This window comes from Lemur catta, chromosome 16, assembly GCF_020740605.2.
Source record: "Lemur catta isolate mLemCat1 chromosome 16, mLemCat1.pri, whole genome shotgun sequence".
Lineage (NCBI taxonomy): Eukaryota > Metazoa > Chordata > Mammalia > Primates > Lemuridae > Lemur > Lemur catta.
This window is the reverse complement of record NC_059143.1, coordinates 52,911,556-52,933,600: the sequence shown is the minus strand read 5'-3', so window position 1 is coordinate 52,933,600 and position 22,045 is coordinate 52,911,556. Positions and strand designations below refer to the sequence as shown.

At 36.4% G+C, this 22,045-nt stretch overlaps 1 protein-coding gene across 1 annotated transcript in view; it reads right to left on the bottom strand.

Moving 5' to 3' along the window:
* Positions 1-22,045, bottom strand: part of ZNF407 (zinc finger protein 407) — a 402,430-nt gene that overhangs the window by 139,404 nt on the left and 240,981 nt on the right. Inside the window, exon 7 of the mRNA XM_045527946.1 lies at positions 15,750-15,870. Within this exon, the coding sequence (XP_045383902.1) occupies positions 15,750-15,870 (121 nt within the window). The remainder of the gene's footprint in view (positions 1-15,749; positions 15,871-22,045) is intronic.

The following is a 22,045-nucleotide window of genomic DNA, read 5'->3' as shown; positions in this document are numbered from 1 at the left end:
GACGCATGTACTCTTGGTTCTGCCCACTGCTCTTGAGAGGACATAACTGTCCTGGTTCCAAGGCTCGCTGCTGTCTGAGTGGCCACATCACCACGTGTGCTCGTGCAGGGGCTCCCGAGGGGCAGTCGCCGTGCCGGCCTGTCTGTGACCCACAGAAAGCCCATGCACATCCAGGGCTACGTCTACCCGCCGTGGAAGCAAGGCCAGCCTTTCAGACCCATGCCTAGGCACTCCGGAATGCAAGTAATTTAAGTATTGCTCTGGTTTAGGTGGAATGCATATGGTTACAAGAAAAATCTACTTTCCACATACTGACTTTGTATTTTCAAAACTAATTTATTAAAATATATTTAGTGCCTACTACATATAAAGAAGCATAAAAACTAATCATTGTGGTTATGCCCCCAAGGAGAATAGGATCTGACAGGAGAGATGAGTTACGTACATCAAGAACACGGACGCAAGGCTGTGCTGTGCTTCACAGAAGGAAAACTTTGAAACACAGGTGAAAATTCCCCATGTCTACTTGCAGGACTCTGTATCTGCCCTCCAGTGACTCCAACTGCTCATGGTCTCAAAATTGTCTTGACTGTCTTGTTTTCCACACTACTCACAACGCTTTACTAACCTCCACTGACCTCAGCTGATACCGACTGGCGGCAGGCACACTTTTGTATCGATGTGCCACTGCTCACAGCCACGCTGGATGGCTCTATTCCCGGGAGTATAAACACCCTCACGTCTTTTGTTCACCACTCCTGATTCCCACATTCACTTCTACCGAAATTACTACTCTATTCAAATCTCTGCTCATGGTATCTACAACCAGTTAGAGGAAGTACCTACTTTAAATCTAACAACCTCCTTTCCATCTTCCACTCTATAGAAAAACAATGAAAGTCGCAAGGAAGAAATGGTAGGAAGTGCCACTGAACTACTTTTGTTAGAAACCCAAATTAGTTCTTTAGAATTTAGTGTTTCAAGAATAGTCCCGCTCACTTTGTATAGTGATTTAAACACGAGGCCAGAGCTGGACTGTCACTCACATCACAGAAAGGGAGGAGAAGCCACTGACAAGTGCAAGCCCTAGAAAACCTTGATCTTTCTCTGATTCTTCTTTAGCCCCAAAGAGAAAAGTACATTTCATTAACTGTTCACTTTTTAATATACTGATATATCATCAGTACAAAGAAGGGGAACAAAAATTAACTGCTATGAGAAATGAAGAGCAACCTAGAAGACTTTGATCTGACATCCTCCGCAAGTTCAATGTTCATATAAGTAAAACAGAATATGGTATTTTTAAGCAATTACCACATGCCTTACAACGGATGCTGACGAGAAACTAATAGCTCAAAGCCTCTCAGCTAAAAAATGTGCAGCAGATTTTACTGGTTCCCCACCTTTCAATGAAATAGCAAAAGTCCGCATGATACTTCTAGGACTTTGGGAAAAAGGCCTCCATGGCCAAAGAAGTTTGACATATTTCAGTAAACAAAATTATATTTCTTTACTACAGGAATTCTGAGAGTCTTTAATATGTCACTCACTGGGACTCCGAAGGGGGTGCACAAGGAATACAGTATTTAGCGTGTTTACCAAACTTGTCTGCAAAAAATTTTTTCCAAGGTTGAGCTAACAATATTGCATGAAGCTTGGAATCTATAAAAATCAAAATGCTGAATAAGCCCTACACATTGCATCTCCTCCTCTCACTAATCTCCTGTTTCGATGGCAAAAGCTGCCGGTAGAAATTCTTTTATTGTCTTGCCACTCTTTGAAATAAATATTGACCCTCGACTTTTCATCTCTACATATTTGTTTCCTTAGAGGATAGGTTTTATTCTTTCCATTTCTGTTAACCAGCCAGATTCAGCAAAGTGAGATATTATAAAACCAGGAAAGGCAGGTGGAACAGACGCCTCCTGGAACAACAACAACAAAAGATCTTAACTAAAAAAAAATATGCAGAAAAATGTAGCCTAACCATCCTCTTCAATCCAAGCAATCATTCAAGTCATATTTCTAAGAGAGGTTAGGTGGGGCAAAAACAGTACATAGAAACATATTCACAAAAAGGACATGAATTATATATTATTAATAAAATAATACATTTACAACTTTGGCTTGAAATAAGTCAGCTAGAAAAAAATCGTACTTTGGCCAGGTGCGGTGGCTCACGTCTGTAATCCTAGCACTTTGGGGAGGACAAAGCGGGAGAGTTGCTTGAGGCCAGGAGTTCGAGACCAGCCTGAGCAAGAGTGAGACCCTGTCTCTACAAGAAAATAGAAAAATTAGCCAGGCATGGTGGCATGTGCCTGTAGTCCCAACTCCCGGGGAGGCTGAGGCAGGAGGACCACTTGAGCCCAGGAGTTAGAGGATGCAGTAAGCTACAATGACACCACTGTACTCTAGCCTGGGCGATAGAACAAGACCCTTTCTCCAAAAATAAAAAATAAAAATGGTACTTTACAAATCAAGTAATTTAAATATAAACGTGTGTATGTATGAATGATAATTTGCTACAGCTTTTATACTTGAAGGTTTTTCAAATTTAAGGTGATATAAGCAAAATTTTTACTGAACCAGAAGTATGGTTCACAGTATTTCTGATAGTTTAGGCCAGGACTTGGTTTCACCTGGGACAAATAACATTTAAGAGAAAGAGAAAGAGACTAGATTTAAAACAACAACTTTCAGAGTCCATGTAGAGAGCCACGGGTAGTGTGGCAGATCTGATCACATAAATCACCGCATGCTCATAGACTCACGGAGTCTATTAGGGGCGAGGCAAGGGCTGCCATAACATTTTAAATACTACTTCAGCGGCTGGAAGGAGCTCCATCCTTCACACCTGGTGTATCGGAAGGATTGGCGGGGAATCTACCCAATGGAGATTAGAGCAAGGAGGTGCAACAAATGATTGGATAGAAAAGTTTATTTTCTGGCTCTTCTCTCAAATATTTATACTCCATTGCCATAGGAACAGTGAACTTAATTATCTTTGAAAAGTCTTTTGAAAGACTTTCCCAGCTTTAACTCTAGGCCTTGCAAAGCTGAGTCTATACTTCCTGGATTAAAATGCATTAAAATGCATATTTTATTAATTTTATTAAATTCGGTCCTACCAAGAGTATGTAAACCTTTTATAATTCTAATGTTATGTCAACACCTTTGAAGAAAAAAACAGAGAAGAATCACTGATGATGAGGGACCACTGATTTTATTTAATAATCTATGTCCGTTTTTACAAAAATGCTCCATGTAATCCATTTAAAAATAATAACTGGTTCATTTCAGTCCCTGCACACAATGCCTCCCTTTGTCCCTTGTAAGTCTCTCGAATGTCTTATTTTAAAGGAATATATAGTACTCCCGGAAGACATTTTCCCATTTCTATTCTCTTCGACTCCTGCGAGCCCTTGTTCTGTGTGATAAGGCAATCTCCTCCGGGATCTGAGCTGTGTAGTTTCGCACCACGAGTGACAAGGACTCGACTTGAATAACTGCTGTGCGCAGGTTGTAATTATGTCAGCTGGAGTGTTGAACAAGGGGACTGATTAATGTGAGCCCCGGCCCAGGCGCAGTCCCTATCAAAACCTCCGCACAGGCCAGCAGTGGGGACGGGTTAAAGCAAAAAGACAAAACATGCTGCATCGTCCATGATAGATGAATTGCTCCAACAGTCTTCAGGCAGATGTTCCAGGACAGTATAATATACAATTACTCTGCCTTATCACCTTCCCAGGGACAATAAAGCTTCCTCCTTCTATAGCTCATGTGAGTGAAGGCAAAATTAGTTTTACTTTTACAACACTGACTCACTTATCATGTTGCCTTGATTGTGCTTTTACAGCTAAAGAAAACATATATTCCACTTTTAAACTAAAAAAAAAAAAAAACCCTTAAAAATAAAACTGAAACCTTGTTTGAGTCTTTATTACATCAAAGCATACAGTGTTTTAAGATTTTTTTTTAAAAGAAGAGATGTAAGGAAGGTAATAATATATGTGTGTGTGCATATGTAGTGAAAAACAAGTACATACATATAACTCAAGAAGTAAGATTTGGACTGTATAATCATTACATTCATAACATCATTTTTCAAAGGCCATACAGAAATCATTAATTGGAAGGAACATGTAATTAAAAAAATATATATGCTGATATTGTCCATATATTTCTCAGGCACAGCCCCCGGTTCCTTGGGCCCGAGAGGATACATTGCAGATGACACACTGGCTCATCACAGCCCCTCCTCCTCTGAGTCTTTCCAGTCTCTTTTCCTTGAGAAAGCCATGCTGGCCTAGCAAAGGGAGGCTTCCTCACCATTTAATAAAATATTGTCGCCAACTCTAGAAATAACCTATTTTAAGGAGCCATGTGGTAATTATTTCTACCACCTTTATTTGTAGTTTAAAAAATGGAGCCAAAAATTTGAGAGGAGATGTACAAAACAGAACTATCTCAATTTGCAAACAGAAATACACTTTTTATTTTTAAGGTTGGAAAAAAAGCTAAACCCCCAAAATAAAATTCAGTCACAACAATCTGTGTTAACCATAATTTCTAATGAAATAAAGCAGCAAAAATTCCAATAGAATCAAAGGAAACCCACAGAAGATGTTAGTGAATGCAATAATAGCATACATCAACCTGTGGGGCAGTATATATGACTTATTTCCACTTTTTAGTGGTTTAATACAACTGACACCAACACTCAGCAGTTATAATACACCCTAAGTCATGAAAACAAATCATGTTCCCTATCTCAGCCTACAGAATGACATGTTTGCTTTCTCTTTTCATATTATACACACACCAACTCCAACACCACCATGATCCTATTACATTTCTCTTTGTACAATACACTCCAGTAGAATTATGTATTTCTAGAAATATGGCAATTTGAAGAAGGTAGTGGTCAATCCAAAACTGTCTTTAACTGAAGTTTTAGCACTAAAGAGTGCAGATAATATAATTAAGTTCATGTAAGTGTTATATGATGTTCATAATTGCTTGGAATAAGCCAAACAAAAAGTAGGAAAAAACAAATCGAATGGGCTGCAAATACACGCAGGAGTCAGGTGTCACCACAATAAATGACTGGGCGCTCCTCAATTGGCTTATGATGTCATTAGAGTGTCCTGTTAGATTTACTGATCTTAGAAAAACCCTGAGACATAAGCAAACATTGTTTAGAACAAGTCACAGAAAAGATGTCACATTTTAAAAGACTATATTTGAAATGAATATTTGTTAAATTATTACAACGAATTGTTAGCTAGCAGCAAGCAACTTTTAAAAATAAGGAATAACAGTTAAAACAGTATAGCCTTTTGTGGGAACTCTCCATATGAAGCAAATAAAATCCCAAACTTTGGGTGTGTATGTGTTGGCAGGGGAGAATCTCTATTTTCTTGACTGAAAACTTTGAACACAATGAAGACAGAATTTGATGCTGCGCAGTACCCCCAAACTGTGGACAACTATTACAGCAGCTGCACAGAAAGACTAGGAGGTCCTGAAGCCACAGCTCTCCGGAGAGGAACGATCGGACCACAGCAGGGCCCTGGCCTGACTCGTGAGTGCTCCCAGCAGTCCTCTGAGGAGTTAACTGTCAGGAGCACCCCTCTGCTTCAGAAACCCTAATCACATGTGCACTGTCCTAGCTGGCGGGTATAATGCAGTTTTCAGCTTCACTGTTTCAATTGGCTCTTTCACCTTGGCGCATACGCATTTAACTAAAATTTACAAAGTAATCTTTAGCAAACAAATGAAAGCAACCCTAAAAACTAGGTGCATCCACCTACCTGCCTTCCAGCTGCCACTCTCTCTCCTTCACCTGTGCCAGCATTTTCACAGAGCAGCCTCGAGGCAAAGTTTCTGTGAACTCCTGGCAACAAGCTTCTGTCCACCAACCTGGCTTTTGTTCTCATCACTTTGCTAAAACTGCTCTTCCCAAGAGAACCAGTCACTCTTAGTGACTGCAGCTGGTGGGCTGCATGCTCCTATGTCACTCAGTAGGCAGAGGTGACTACTCTTTGCTGGTTGCAAGACACCTCTGCTTCCAGGAGGCCCCTGGCACCCCCATGAGCTTACTTCTCAGTCTCTTTTGCACTGGCTGTTTTTTCATCTTGCACATTTTCCACAGGAAATATCAACTATATTGTTGCCTTCAAGTTCCACATAGATTATTAGTACTCAGCTACATGCCTATTGACACATTTTCATCTGTGCACATCCCTGACCAGGCTTGGAGTCATTTTCCTAAAGGGCATTCCTTCCCCAGTACCTGGCATTGTCACTCACCCAGGATCCCTGGCCAAGGCCCCTAAACAATGACATGTGGCTGTCACCCCCATTCATTCGGCCAACATGTCAGTTCATTCTACCACTGTTTACCTGCCTCTCTCTACCCCTCTGCCACAGCATTAGCCTACTGTTAGGCCTGCACCATTTTATGCATGTACTGTGGCAATGGTCTCTGAAATCATCTCCCATCTCCTGCTGTGTCCCACTCTGACCCGTAATTTGCACTGTGTCAGTGACCTTCGCAAAGTAAAGTGTGAATGTGTCACTTTCCTGCACAGCACTGTCCACTAACTATGTTACGCACAGCCTCTGGAAAAAACAAACTACCCAGCACGGACAGCACACATGTGCTTCTGGCCTCCTTTTACCGTATAATCTCACATGCCTGACCACCCAGGCTTTCCAAAGTGAACAGATAACTTTGAATCAAAGAAAAAGTATCACGTGGAGTGGAGAGTAAAATAGAGTCTTACTTTTAACTAAAATTATGATATCTGAGGTTTTTGGATCAGAATAAATTTCTCACATTTAAATTTCAACCACTCCCCTCAACAATTCAATCCAAGATACCATCTCATTTAAGCACAGACTCTGAAGATGTACTACCTTTTTTCTCAATGGGAAAATTCTTGCTGTGTGACATTTCATGTATGTGTTAAAAGTTGTAATTTAAGATTAAGTAATAAAATGTATTAAGGAAAGAAAAGACCAAGTAAAGTTAATCAATATAAACTCAAAACCTGTAATACATAGTGAGAGATCTCCAAACAGTATTATAGCTAATACAAAAGACACAAAATAAGGACTAGGGTTGTTTAGCAAGATTCCAGCCAAAATAATTAAGAATAAGGAATTAAAGTTTAAGGAGTAAGAGGAAAGATTAATATTAGCCTAAAATTCCCTGTAGGAAAAAGTATCAGGTTACATATTGTGTTATTGAATAACGGATTCTAGTTTATTTGAATTCTAGCTCACTTGCAGCTCTGCAGTAAGGAACAGCATAACATTTTACTGAAAAACAAAAACAAAATAAAAAACTAAGAAGTTCCTTTTCTAGATCTTCTCATAAATGAGTAGAAAAATAATATAAACGAAAAAGCCAAAGGATCTGTGCTACATTCCCTTAATTGAGAAGATAAAGATATGAAATTCATAGAAGACATACTATTGTTTTTACAGAAATTCTTAAGGAAAAGCCGATATATACACAATGTGTGTTACCACACAGAAGGCGGCATCTTGCTCCACGCAGGGAGTTCAGTGTGTGAGGGGATATGCTGATACATAAAGCCACTTGGATTTCCTCTGCCTTATAAACATGATTGCATCCCCACATTCCACATGTTCCAAGTTTTTCTTTCTTTCTTCCAGGATTTTTGTATGGGCCGAGGCTGAGAGAGGCAATATTTCAGAATATGTTGAAACAAAGGAGGTGAAAATAAAATAACTAATATCTTAGCATTCTGACTGAATGAATGACAACTACTCAAACTTTTAAGCACTTCAAAGTTACTGTGTTTTGTTATGTTCCTTTGCCTCAGATCCACGTCTGAGGTTAAATCTAACCACACACTGCAGAGATGCATGCAGCTAGTCTACCGACTGCGGTCAGACCCTCTGGGTGATTAGAGTGTTTTCCTAATAAGCTACACTGTGTGAGCTTCTAATGCTAGAAGATATAGATAGTTACATAGTAAAGTGTTTTGCTGTGTGATAATAGCTCTAGTGTCTGAGGAATAACTTATTATGCAACAGACTATTGCCCAAAAAATATTTTCTATTTTTTTTTTTCATCTCTAAGGCCTTTCTTCCTACCACAGTATATACAGACATATCTAACTACCACCCAAGGGACTGTCCATAGTAATTCCTTGTAGAAAGACCATCCCCAAAGATAGCTTTGGTCCTTTTATAATGACTGGATTTGGGATTCAACAACAGCAGGTTAAATAAACATGTTTATCTGGATTCTACTTTTAAGAGATAGCAGAGGGAATGTATGGTCACTTTGTGTTCAAAACGGTTCTTCTAATTAATCTGTGATCTCAATGCCTATTTCAGCTATATCAACAAACAAAACAACTCACTAGTAACTGATAAACAAGAAGTACTATCTCAGATTTTTTTTCATTTTAAAGAAATCTGAACCAATTTAGTTTTTAATGCTATGGAATCTATTAGTTTTCAAGTCTTTAAGACTTTCTACATACACAAGATTTTTTTAGATTAAAATTTACTAGTATTAACTAAAGGCCTGACATAAATACTTGTGCTATATTAGCACATAGCCTGCTGGGCTGAACCAAAGAATTTACAAAGGCTACCTTCTTGTGTGTTATAGGGCAGGGAAGAAAAGTATGCATAAAGCAAGCTGTGCATCAAAGTAAAAGTAGACAAAAACATTATAGAAAATACAAAACCAAATCAAAACACAATTAGAACTCAATAGATAAAATTCACTAACAAAATGGCAGAGAAAAAACTAGGAAATATTTTATTCAGGAAGAAGTTAATTTCTGCTGCAAAGGATAGATACTTAAGGAGAAGAAAAATAGATTAACACACAACTTCCATACTTCATTACAGAAAATCTGAAAAGATGATATTATTATGAGGACATTCATTTCATTTTGTCAGAGAACCCCCTCAAAAAACTCCACTTAAACTTACCAGAAGCATCTCCATGTGAACAATAGTACAACTCCATAAAGTATCATCGTGACACATTCTAAGAGAATCTTTTTAAGCAGTATTTATGCTTGCCAAGGACCAAACAGGGTTTCCCAAACCAGCCACGACACTGACATCTACCTGTGGCTCGCTGAACTGAGAGGAGGTGGCAAGCAGGACAGGGCAGCGTGACCAGGAGTAGGCAGGACACACATAGCCCAACAGACACATCTGCTTTCCAGAAGAAAGCCTTGCAATCATCATCATCCTAAGAAAGTTTGGAAAGTAACTGGATTTTTAGACTTTCAAACTAATCTTTTATCCTGGTGTATTTGCTTTTTTATTCCATTAACAAGATTAGCAGTTACTGATGCAATAGAGTAAAATATAAAGAGAAATAGACTTGAGATAAATGAAACGAAAAAGTATTGACTGCTACTTTAAATGACAAAAATATCTTTGATTTAAAGTCTATTCTGCTATAACCAGGCTTGTGGCATCGATCAAATCACTTCAAATATAAATTATACTTAATATTAATACTAGATATTTACATTTTGATTATTTTTATGTAGTGCTTTTATTCTTTAAGAACTTCAAAATCACCCAAAAGAAATAAATGCAACTTCTGACTCTTTGGAAAAAGAACTTGTGGCCTGTTCATTTTGGTATGTATAATTTTACTTCTCTCTCGGTGCATACAACCATAAGACCTATGGCTACAAAGACAAAAATCTATTTTTTTCTCATTGTCATTATTCAGGGGCAAATTCAAGTTTGTTCTATCCATTGCTTCTTCATATACAACCTATAAACCTGCACAGGAAGTCAAAGGAAAATTAAAAGTCTCTGAAGAGATTATCCAAAAGAAGAAAATTATTCCCATTGGACTTAGTAGCCCTAACTCAGAACGCTGCTGAAACAAACGGACGGTGAGAACAATGAATCCCACGGTATACTGAATTTTAATGCCGTGATATCTAAGAAGGTTTCCTTACTCTATAATTATAATAATAAACACAAAATGTTTACGTAATAAAGTTGTTTAAAAATGCATACTATCATCTATGACCTGAAAAACATTTTTCATAACTCAGATATTTTATAGAAATAGATGATAAAGAAGTTAATATGAACTTTCAGGAGAAATAAACAAAGGTTATAAATATAATTTTTTGCCACTGCATCTTAAAATTTCCCTAAAAATGGTTCCAGCGATATGCAAAGTTAAGACAGAATTCTATTAAATTAAAAGTATATTTGACAAACATTTTCTAGAAGACACACACAGATTTCAAATGGTGGTAAGAAAAAATAAATTCTCCCTGCTCCAGTCACACGTGTAAGAACTTGCCAAATTTATTCAGAAATACTAAACAAAATGTTTAGATGAGAAATAAAAGGGATACGGGGAGAATTACAAAATGTAAGTACATTTGCAGTGGAGATATCACCACCTGAGTTGTTAGTTCAAACATCCTTTGACTTCCCTTTGCCCAAAAAGGAAAGGAAAACCCTCTTGAGATCAAAAACTACTTTAATGCGTTAATGACTTCTATGGAAAACACTGGCTAAGAGCTAACTCAGCCATCAAGTAGAGAAATAAAAAATCAAAGTGCATTTCCTACAAGGTTAGCAACACCATGAGGTGAATCTTCAATACGAGATGTAAATTGTAGATTTTATGCCTCAGCTACATGACCCACAGTATTTCTATTCAGGCTTATGATTTCAAGTAGTAAATAAAAAAGAAAAATAATAAGAAAAAAAAGTAGAAAAAAATAAAAAAAAAAAAGAAGAGTAGGCAAGGTTGGAAGTACTTAGGTGGTTACACAGCTGAAGGACAGTATGGCCAAAAGGAGTCGTGAGGAACACTGAGTCCTCCCCAACTTCAACAACAGGGACACGGCGAACAGGCCATGAAAGTGCCACAGTTTGGCAGGAAACTTTAGTTTTCTTTACTTCACTGAACAACACTTAGGTGCAATACAGGATTACACTTAATATTTTTAACACTGCAGGTAGTATTTTGTGTTACTTTTCATGACTTATCAGTGGCTTATTGTTTAATATGCATTTATTGTGTTTCCCTCCATAAAACCTAAAGAAAAAAAAAGGAAGCCGATGGGAAAATAAGTTTCACGTTAAACCAAAGCCCAACTGCAGCCACATTAGTGAAACACAGTTGGTCTTCCGTGGAAGTCAATGTCATGAGTGAAAAAAAATGCAGGTTGATACTGACAAATCTTCTGGGAAAGTAAGAATTTTACACTATTGAAAAGGGTACTTGTTATAACATATTAAAGGTTTTTCTATTTTATTCTCTCAAAATAGAGGTGACAATATGAAACAAAGGAAAATAAAAATATGGAAAAATGTTAAATTGTTACCATTTTAATGCAGAAACAAATCTACAGAATTTACAGCATAAATAATAAGGTAGGCCATTATGCTATGAATCTAAATTTATGCTTTGAAATTATAACGAATAGCAATTAATGGTGAAAAGTTTTGGAGTAATGATGGAATATACTGATTTGTAATGGATTAGACTTTTGGATATTTTAGACAGTAAAAGCTAAGCAAAGGGGCACATGTTTACATCTAAATAGAATGAGATGTCATTGCCTAAATTAATAATGCAAACTTGAAAAATAGCCCCAGGTTCAAAAGACCAATTATAAAATTCTTTTGTAAACAAATCTATATTCACATTTTTCATGAATAATTATAACTACTAGTATTTCTCCACTAATGTTCAATTTATAAAATGAAAAATATATTTTCAAATGAAATTTAAATAATATTTCAGCTTCTAATAATGGTAACTTACCTGCAAATAAGTGTTAATAATGACAAAGATAGGAATACTCTATAGGAATAATTTTTATCTATTTATATTATGCAAATAAAAATCTAAATGGTAAAAAGTTATTTGAATATTTTGAGCAATATTATGGAAAGATACTAATCAAATAAATATGAAAATAAAGTTCTTCTTAGGACATATATGAACATCTTGAAGATATATTAAATATATGGAAATCATATATACTCAAATTTATTTATCCTGTGAAAGAAGTATTTCCTTTGTTTATGTGAGGTAAATATGGTAGGTATCTTGTTCCTCCTATTGTCTGCAAACAAAACAATCTCTTTGAATGTACCTGTTTATTTTTAAATTTTTTTTCTCACCAACAAGAAAATAAAGGTATCTGCTCTAATTTCCACATTTCATTCATAGTCCATAACTTCAAAAATATTCTCATATTTGCAAATTTTTTGTGCTCCTGGTCAAGGTTAAATTGCCCTTTGTTCACTGGTAAAAGCAAACCTATCCATATGTACATAGAATGGTAAAACTGTGGATGAACAGAAAGTTCAAACTATTTACTTTCAATAATGAAATTATTCAGAAGTTTTAAAGATAAAAATCACACTTTTATAAGAGGCATTAAGGACTTCAAAAGGAAATTTCATAGATATCACTGGATTTAAGTGTCTTAAGTATTAATTCATAGTACAATAACAATATACTTAGAATGCCCCATCTCCTTTTTAAGGCAGTAACTGAGAGGTACCACAGGGATGGATCCAGCTGGCTTCAAGGCAGTAAGTACTCAATTAAAAGGATGCTATTTCAGGGAGATAACTTGAATAGGGACAAGTAATACAACCTTAACCTTAGCAAAAAGTACAACGCACTTTCAAAGCAAGAAACCTGAAATACTTTGAAGTACGTTTATGCATACAAAGAGTCTTTCAAATCACAGTACTGATCAGAGGGGGGGAAATCAAATCACAACCTTTGTAGTAAGACTATCAAAAGCCTTAAATCTTACTTCTAAAACTTTATTCTTAAAAAAATCATGAATATACACAAAGATTTAGGCATAAGCATTTTCAGAGTATAAACCTAAAAATGGCCTACCTGTCCCAAAACGTAATAAATTGATTATTGTGAATCAATGTAACCCAAGGCCATGCATGTATTAAAATTATATTGCAGAAGAGTGGTTTTCAAACCAGGCATTCTGAAACTGTAAAGTGTATCAGCAATTATCTACTAATTGCTTGTGGATTTAATATATTTTTAACTACTTCAAAAAATGTAAAAAAAAAATTCACCTTGCCATGTAGTATAAACAAAATTTTAACAGACTAAAGACCTTCAGGACATTGAAACTCCTACATTAACGCATTGAATAGTATCCTGAGATTGAAAGTTGAAGTGAGACCTACAGCCATGCTGAAACATTCACCTGGGATGACAGTGAAAACAGATTATGGTTCATGTAGTGACTCCATCGTGCAAGGCTGTGGCTAAGTGACTTCAATGTATTTCTTGTCTATGTTCACCAGGATCCTCTGAGGTCACTCCATTAATAATGCAGATATCACAAATGAGAAAGTGGCATTTTAGTCTAGATTCACTATTAGTCAATAGTTTGGCTGGGGTCACACAGTTAACAAGTGCTGAGCCCAGATCCCTTGCCAAGCCTGTGCGCCTCACTACACCCTCGTGCTGTGCACTCAGCCAAAATGAGACACCAACCGGATGCTGGAGCTAATTAGCAACTGTTATCAATAACCCTCCCCATTTTAAAAGTTTTTGCATGGCACAACAGTCTTATTATGTTTTTTTAATGTTGTAATAAGTAAATATTATAGACTTATGAAATCTAATAAGTGGTAGCTACCACTTTTAACTATTTTATATGTGAAGTTTTATATATAACCTTGTTTGAAATAACAGTTCTGCTACTTAAAAATAAAAGTTTGAAAATTAGTTATATAGAAGAATAATTATTGACGTGGAAAGGTAGTTACAATTTGTTAAGTATAAAAAATAAAATTTATGGACAAAAAAAAAATCCCTCAAACAATAAAAATAAAAATGTCATGCATAGAGTACAGACTGAAAAAATACAATCCTAAGAGCCAAGTGTGATAATTAGAGGGAATTCTATAATTTTCTAATTGCTTTTCTGTGTTTTACAGGAAAGGCAACTATGGTATGATCCCTTTAATAAGGAAAATGAAGATTCAATAATGTTTATTTTTTAAAGAACCTCTATTATCAGCACCTTAGAATTTCTATGCCTACCTCTAATTGAATCACCATTTTACCAAATTTCTAAGAAACACAAATCCAGTGTTAAGCAAAGATAGAACACATAAAACGTTGAATGAATGAATAATTAATGAATGAAATATATCTGTAATATCTCTGTACTATTCGATGACCTTTCACATAAAACTTAATGCAATAATGTGGGTGATAATAGAGATTATGGCAATATATTTGCTGAATGCACAGGCTAGATCCAAAGGAATACAAAAATCTACTTTTTAAAGAAGGCTTTGGGCCAGGTGCGATGGTGTATGCCTGTAATCCTAGCACTCTGGGAGGCTGAGGTGTGAGGATCACTTGACGTCAGTTCAAGACCAGCCTGAGCAAGAGCAAGACCCTGTCTTTACTGAAAATGGAAAAAAAAATTAGCCAGGCATGGTGCTAAGCACCTATAGTCCCAGCTACTCCGGAGGCTGGGGCAGGAGGATCACTTAAGCCTGAAGTTTGAGGTTGCTGTGAGCTAGGCTGACCTCATGGCACCCTAGCCCAGGTGACAGAGCAAGACTTTGTCTCAAAAAAAAAAAAAAAAAAAAGAAAAAGAAAAAAAATAGAAGGCTTCAGATGTAACATACATATTCTCATATTCAACAGTGGGCTGCATTTAAAGACACTCCCTCAATGTTCTCATGTCATCATGTGTAGCAGGGACAATGGAGAGCTTCAGCCCCAGAATGAAGAAGGCTCTCACTCTCTGAATTCAGGCCTCCTAAGACAGACGTCACTCAGCTGCCTGAAAACTCTGTGGTGTCAGCACCTTCTCATCCATTTACAACATACATTGTGTTCTTGAAACAACTTTACCACCTTCTACACCAGAGCTGAGATGCTGTCTCCTCTGTGAGAACTTCATCTGGGATCAACATGATCCTTCTCTATGCACTCCCCTGGCCTCTCTACTGACCCATTCCAATATATGCTATAATTATTTATGAATATTTAGTCACTTATTATGTCATAATATCCTTCTAAGGGCAGGAAATATTTCTTATATCATCTTCATTGTCTAAATGAATGCCTCACTCATAGCAGATGAGATAACATCTATGAGGCTGAATAATTGATTAATTAGAATAGTTCCTTACTTTGAACAACACAATAAAACCAATGGAAATTCAGGGGTAACAAAAAATTATAAAATCTAAGTATTAAGATTATAAAATATAGAAAAGAACTTTATATTTTTTAAACAGTAACTCAACTATGTATGATACTATACTGGTAGATACATGTCCTTATAAATTTGTCCAAACCCATAAATTGGACAATATCCAGAGTGCATCTTAACTTTGGACTCTGGGTGATAATGATGTCAAGGTAGTTCCATCAACTGCAATAAACGTGCCACTCTCGTGGGGGACACTGACAGTGCGTGAGGGCCGGGGACACATGGGAATTTCTCTCCCAGCCTCTCGATTTTATTGTAAACCTAAAACTGTTCTGAAAAATAAAGTCTATTAAAAAAAAGTCACTAAAATTAGGTATGAAAATAAACTCCCAACCTCATACACAAATCATGCTTGAAAGCATGCTAATTCATGCTGATTAGCAAAGCTATACTCCTTGTGGTGATGTAACAGGATTTCGGCCCGTCCTGCAGCCCAGTGGCCGCTGCCGCCCGGGGCGTCCTTACCTGTAGTCACACCAGGGGCACCGGTAGGGCTTTTCTCCCGTGTGCACACGCTTATGCCGCGTCAGATGGGACTGCGTTGTAGAAGCAAAGTTACACTCATCACATTTGAAAGGTTTTTCTCCTGTAATATACCAAGAAATGCTATATATGAATAACAACAGCAACAACTGGAAATGAAGGGCTAAACCAGGTACTGACGATTTTAAAAAGCTCATTTCCATGAAATGTGAAGCATACAGTTCAATAGACTCCACACATTTAGAACATTTGCATATTTATTCTGAGTGAGAAAATTAGAGGATATTGTTGATTTTTATTTCTATTTTAGAATATAAGCATGGTATAAGTAATATAGTTAAAATATATTTTACAAAAATAGGAACCTAAATTATAGGTATGGTTTAGCACAGCATTTAGAATGATTTAACTTTGTTACATTAGAACCACTAAAAAAAAAAACAGTGAGATTAAAACCATGGGAAGACATATAACAGAGATACACTTTGAACATATAATATAAAACTTATTAAAATCTTAATGATAAATATGCAGAAAAATAAAGTCAAGCTATAAATAGATACTATTTAAAAATGTTAGAAGTAAAAAAAAAAATTACAGTTCATTAAGTTGAGTAAAAGGTACAGAGGCCTCAAAGAAAGGTTGAAACATGTAACACCATATTACAATGCACCAACGCTGTGCAGATACAAGGGGTGGGGAAGCGAGCACAAGGGAGAGGATGAACGCACCGGGCAGTGCCTGGCAACGGGAGATGTTCTGAGAAATGCATCCTTGAGTGATTTCATCTCAGGTGAACACCCTAGACTGCACGTACACAAACCTACCTGGTGCAGCCTGCTATACACCTAGGCCGTATGGCAAGGTGAGCCTATTGCTCCTGGGCTACAAACCTGTACAGCACGTTACTATTCTGAACGCTGCAGGCAATTGCAACACAGTGGCGGGTTTGTGTATCTAAACATAGCAAAGGTGCAGTTAAAACACAGAATTATAATTCTGTGGGACCACCATTGCATGCGCAGTCCATCATGGACTGAAGTATCCTTCCTCACGTGGTGCACGACTATGTGTGTATATACACATATTTGTAACATGTAACCATTTTATCCCAGAGAAGTTCAATGGCTTACATAGGACACAAAGACAGTGAAGTAGTGTGCTGGTACCTTGAACAAAGTATGTAGTTAACACTTTTTCTCCCTTAATCACCCTGTCCATACTCACACACAGATACACACGTTCAAAGAATCATCAAGTCTTACTAGTTCTTATTTTTTTTTAAATTTAATTTAAATTTTTTTTGAAGAGATGGGGTCTCACTGTTGCTCAGGCTGGTCTCGAACACCTGAACTCAAGCTATCCTTCTGCCTCAGCTTCCCAGAGTGCTGAGATTACAGGCGTGAGCCACCGCGCCCAGCCCTTATCAGTTCTTAATTCCACTAGCTACATTGGCTGGTGAGCACTTGAAACATGAGTATTTAATTTTAATTAATGTAAATTTAAATTTAAAAACTGATACTCAACTCAGCTATTGAAAAAAATGCTTAAATATGGTTAGAACAGCTTGGGAATGTGAATCTACTTTTTGAAGTGTAAGTTTTATCAAATCTAAATATACATTACGTATTTGAGATGAAAATTTTGCTTCTGAACTGAGATGTTCTACAATTGTAAAATATATACCAGATTTCAAAATCCTAGTATAAAAATATAATAAAATACTGTGAATAATGTTATGTTGATTTCATGTAGATTTAATAGTTTGTATATAGTTAGTTTAATTAACTATACTATAAAAATGATTTCACCTGTTACTTTTTCTTTTTTCTTTAATATGGCTACCAGGAGATATAAAATTATACATGTATAGCTCACATTACATTTGCATCAGAGAATAATGATCTAGAGGAAACCTACCTCCCCTATTCCCCCCAAAAAATTAATATATAGCAATATTTTTCTCAGACTACTATCCTGATAAACTTTATATATGATGGATTAATTTTACGTATGTTCAATAATTCTTGTTATTTATTACTTTCCATGTTTTTCTGATAGCTTTATGAGTATATTGACTTCTTTAGAAAATGAAGAATGAAATATCTTAGTTTAAAATTACTCTACATCAATTTGGCTATCAACAAAACTACATCTGTCCTGAAAATTAGAATGTTTAGAAATTTGCCCTCCATTCTCTCAGTTTATTTACACTGCCTCCCCATAACCGTAGTAACATTTAACTGAACGCACACACATCTCTTCTGGGGGTATGTCGTCTCTCATTGCAGCAGAGTAGAGTACTTAGATGAAGCCAGGCGGACTTCAATCCCAATCCCAGCTTTGCTGTATTTCACTTGCTACCTGTTGGGCCCCTTGAGCAAGATGAAGAGGACAATACCACCAAACATGCAGGGTGATTGTGAGGATTAAAGATGACAAAAAGTATGGAAAGAGCACACTTAGCACAGAGTGCTCAATAACCAGTTGCTTTTATCATTATTGTGACAGAGCTGCCTGAACACTGGTAACTGTAAACAAGCCTCTTGCAAAGATGAAAGATGGAGCACATGAGCCGTTCTCATCAAGAGCTCACAACCAATAAAAAGATAAACAGCTAGCATATAGAAATAATTAATGGTTTTGCATGGTTAGCAAGTATGACATAAAGATATCACTTAACAGATCCTGCCAGAAAATATTTTTATTTGATTTATTCTTATTTTAAAAAACCCACCATATACAAAACAGAATAAAAATCCGAATTAAAAGGGATTTTTGTCTCTTTTAGCCATTTGTCCTGAGAACAAAACCCGTCTATAGCTCCCCAATCAAGTGGTCACTCAAGGTCTGCTTGAATAACTCTCTGTTCTCAGTTTCTAAACCTCTGGTCAAGTAACTTAAATTGTACAGACAACTCAATTGTAATGAATTGACTTAAACAAAATTTCACTTTCATGATCATGGCAGGTTTTGCTTTAATTTGAGGGACAATATATGATATTGATAATGTGTAAGACTAAAGGAAAATAGTTCAATCTCTTCAACTTTGACACTGGAATATTCTATATCATAGAAACATAAACATCTACAAATAAGCATATCTGAAAATGTTTACTACATTGCAAGAACTGAATTTGTTCATTTAATTCAATGAATAGTAACTGCACAACAGTGTCAAAGTGCAGTTCAAATGAAAAGCAGAAATACAAAGGGAAGCACTGGTCTGGATAAAATCACACATATTATTAATTATTTTAATAACCTGACATACGTCTGTCTAGACTGACCATATGTGGTAGATTGTATAAAGCATTTAACCAGATTCAATGAGGTATAACTGACACACAAAAACTTTCCATATTTATAATGTACCATTTGGTAAGTTTTGTTATTGATGAAACTACTAGCACAATCAAGATAATGAACACAACCACCAACCACAAAGGATTCCTTGTACTCCTCACCCCACTCATCCCATCCCCAAGCCACGATACATACCCTTTCTGCCAGTATACATTAGTCAGCATTTTCTAGATATTTATAAACATAGACACATACAGTATGTACTCTCTTGGTCTGGCCTCTTTCTCTTAGCATAATTATTTTGTGACTCATCCATGTTGCTACAGTATAAATACTTGATTCTCATTGCTGAATAGTATTCCATTATATGGATTTGCCAAGTTTGCTTATCCATTTATCCAAACAACAAACATAATCAATCTACTATGAACCTTCAGATCCAAGTCATTGCATGGACACATATGTCCTTGCATCTTGGCTAAATACCCTGGAGTGGGATGACTGGGTAACACGGTGGGTACATATTTCACTTTGTGAGAAACTGCCAAACTGTTTTACAAAGTGGTTTGACCATTAAACATTCTCGTCAGCTGTGTATGAAAGTTCCAGTTGCTCCAAAGCCTCAGCAACACTTGCTATAGACAGTGTTTTAAATTTGCATTTCTCTACGAATGTTGAAGATCTTTTCATGTGCTTATTTTCCATACATGTATATTCTTTCAGGAAGTATCTGCTCAAACCTTTGACCTTCTTTTAACTGGTTGGTTGTTTTCTCAGAATTGTGTTTTGAGAGTTCATTACATATTCTGGATACAAATCCTTTACAAGACTTGTGGCTTAAACATCCTTTCTCTCAGTCTGTGACTGCCTTTTCGCTCTCTTCACAGTGTCTTTTGAAGAGAAGATACTACTTTATCAAGTTTTCATCTTATAATTTCTCAAGTTATCATTTTTTCTTTTATGGATCAGGCTATTGATGTCAAAGAAATTTTTGATAATCCAAGATCACAAAGATTTTTCACCTTTTTTACAGAATTTTTATAGTTTTAAGTTTTACGTTTATATTATAATATTGAGTTAATTTTTGTATATGGTATGAAGTATAGATCAAAATTCATTTTTACTGCATATGGATATCCAATTGTTCCACCAGTGTGTTTTGAAAAGACTAAATTGCCTTTTCCTCTTTGTCAAAAACCAACTGACCATGTAGGTACAGGTCTATTTTTGTAATCTCTCTTCTGTTCCATTGCTATACTTGTCCATCCTGATGCCAATACAAGAATGATTTGGTTACTGTGGCTTTATAACAAATCTTGAAGTCAAATACTCTAAGTCCTCCAAATTTGCTCATTTTTCTCAATGTTCTTTGACTATTTCAGACCTTTGCATTTTCATATAAATTTTAAAATCAACATATCAATGTCTTAAAAACATAGACTGATGCGATTTGGATTGATCCATGAGGGAGGAATTGAAGTCTTAACAATATTAAGTCTTTTGAACTATAAACATGTTATATCATTCTATTTAGTTTTTTTTTAATTTCTTTGAGTAGTGTTTTGAAGTTCCCACGGTACAGATTCTGCATATCCTTTGTCAGATTTATCTCTAAATATGGTGTACTGTTTGAAAACAATTGACAAATATATGCACAGGTCTATTTCAGGACTCTATTCTGCTCAATTGATCTATCTGTCCATCTTTATGCCAATACAATATTGTCATGATCATGGTAGCTATAAGACTTCAAGTTGGCCGACAGGGTGGCTCACCCTACAGTCCCAGGACTTTGGAAGGCTGAGGTGGGAGGGTTGCCTGAGGCCAGGAGTTTGAGATCAGCCTGAGCAACATAGTGAGACCCTGTCTCTACAAAAAATACAAAAAAAAATTAGCCAGGTATGGTGGCACACACATGTAGTCCCAGATACTTAGGAGGCTGAGGCAGGAAGATTGCTTGAGCCCAGGAGTTTGAGGTTGCAGTAAGCTATGATTGCAGTGAGCTACGATTGCACCATTACATTCTAGCCTGGGTGACAGAACAAGGCCCTATGTCAAAAAAAAAAAAAAAACCAACAATAACAACAATAACAAAAAACTAAGTGGCCAAGCAATTCAAACATTTTGTTCATTACGCAAATTCACAAATGTCTTCTGATGTCTCCTTATTCCATTCAACCTAAATGTTTGGAAAATGTTTTGGCATCATAACTCACTGCTATCTTGTTTATTGTAATAGCCTTGGTAGACACCTTAAAGCTATCCATTCTTCCTGGATTTGGCAGGTATTTGAAGGGAGGTGAAAGGGGAACATCACAGACCCCACTGCCTACATTGGTCATATAAATTAAAGGTCATTGAAGATCCCAAACTTGATTTTCTTGATTTGGTAGTTTAACATAAGCTCTTCTTAAGATGTAGCTTATTTCATTTAAACTTCTGAAGCTTAATGTAGCTTATTTCATTAAACTTTTATGGCATTTTTACGTATCACAATTTGAACTTAAAAATAATATTTTTAAAGAATAATGCCATTTAAGGCCGGGCGCGGTGGCTCACGCCTGTAATCCTAGCTCTGGGAGGCCGAGGCGGGTGGATCGCTCGAGGTCAGGAGTTCGAGACCAGCCTGAGCAAGAGTGAGACCCCGTCTCTACTAAAAATAGAAAGAAATTATCTGGCCAACTAAAAATATATATACAAAAAAAAAAAAATTAGCCGGGCATGGTGGCTCATGCCTGTAGTCCCAGCTACTCGGGAGGCTGAGGCAGTAGGATCGCTTAAGCCCAGGAGTTTGAGGTTGCTGTGAGCTAGGCTGACGCCACGGCACTCACTCTAGCCCGGGCAACAAAGTGAGACTCTGTCTCAAAAAAAAAAAAAAAAAGAATAATGCCATTTACATTCTCTATAATTTACATTAAGTAGTATAGAAAATTATAAACTGTCATTTTATATTTACCTTGACCACACTATAG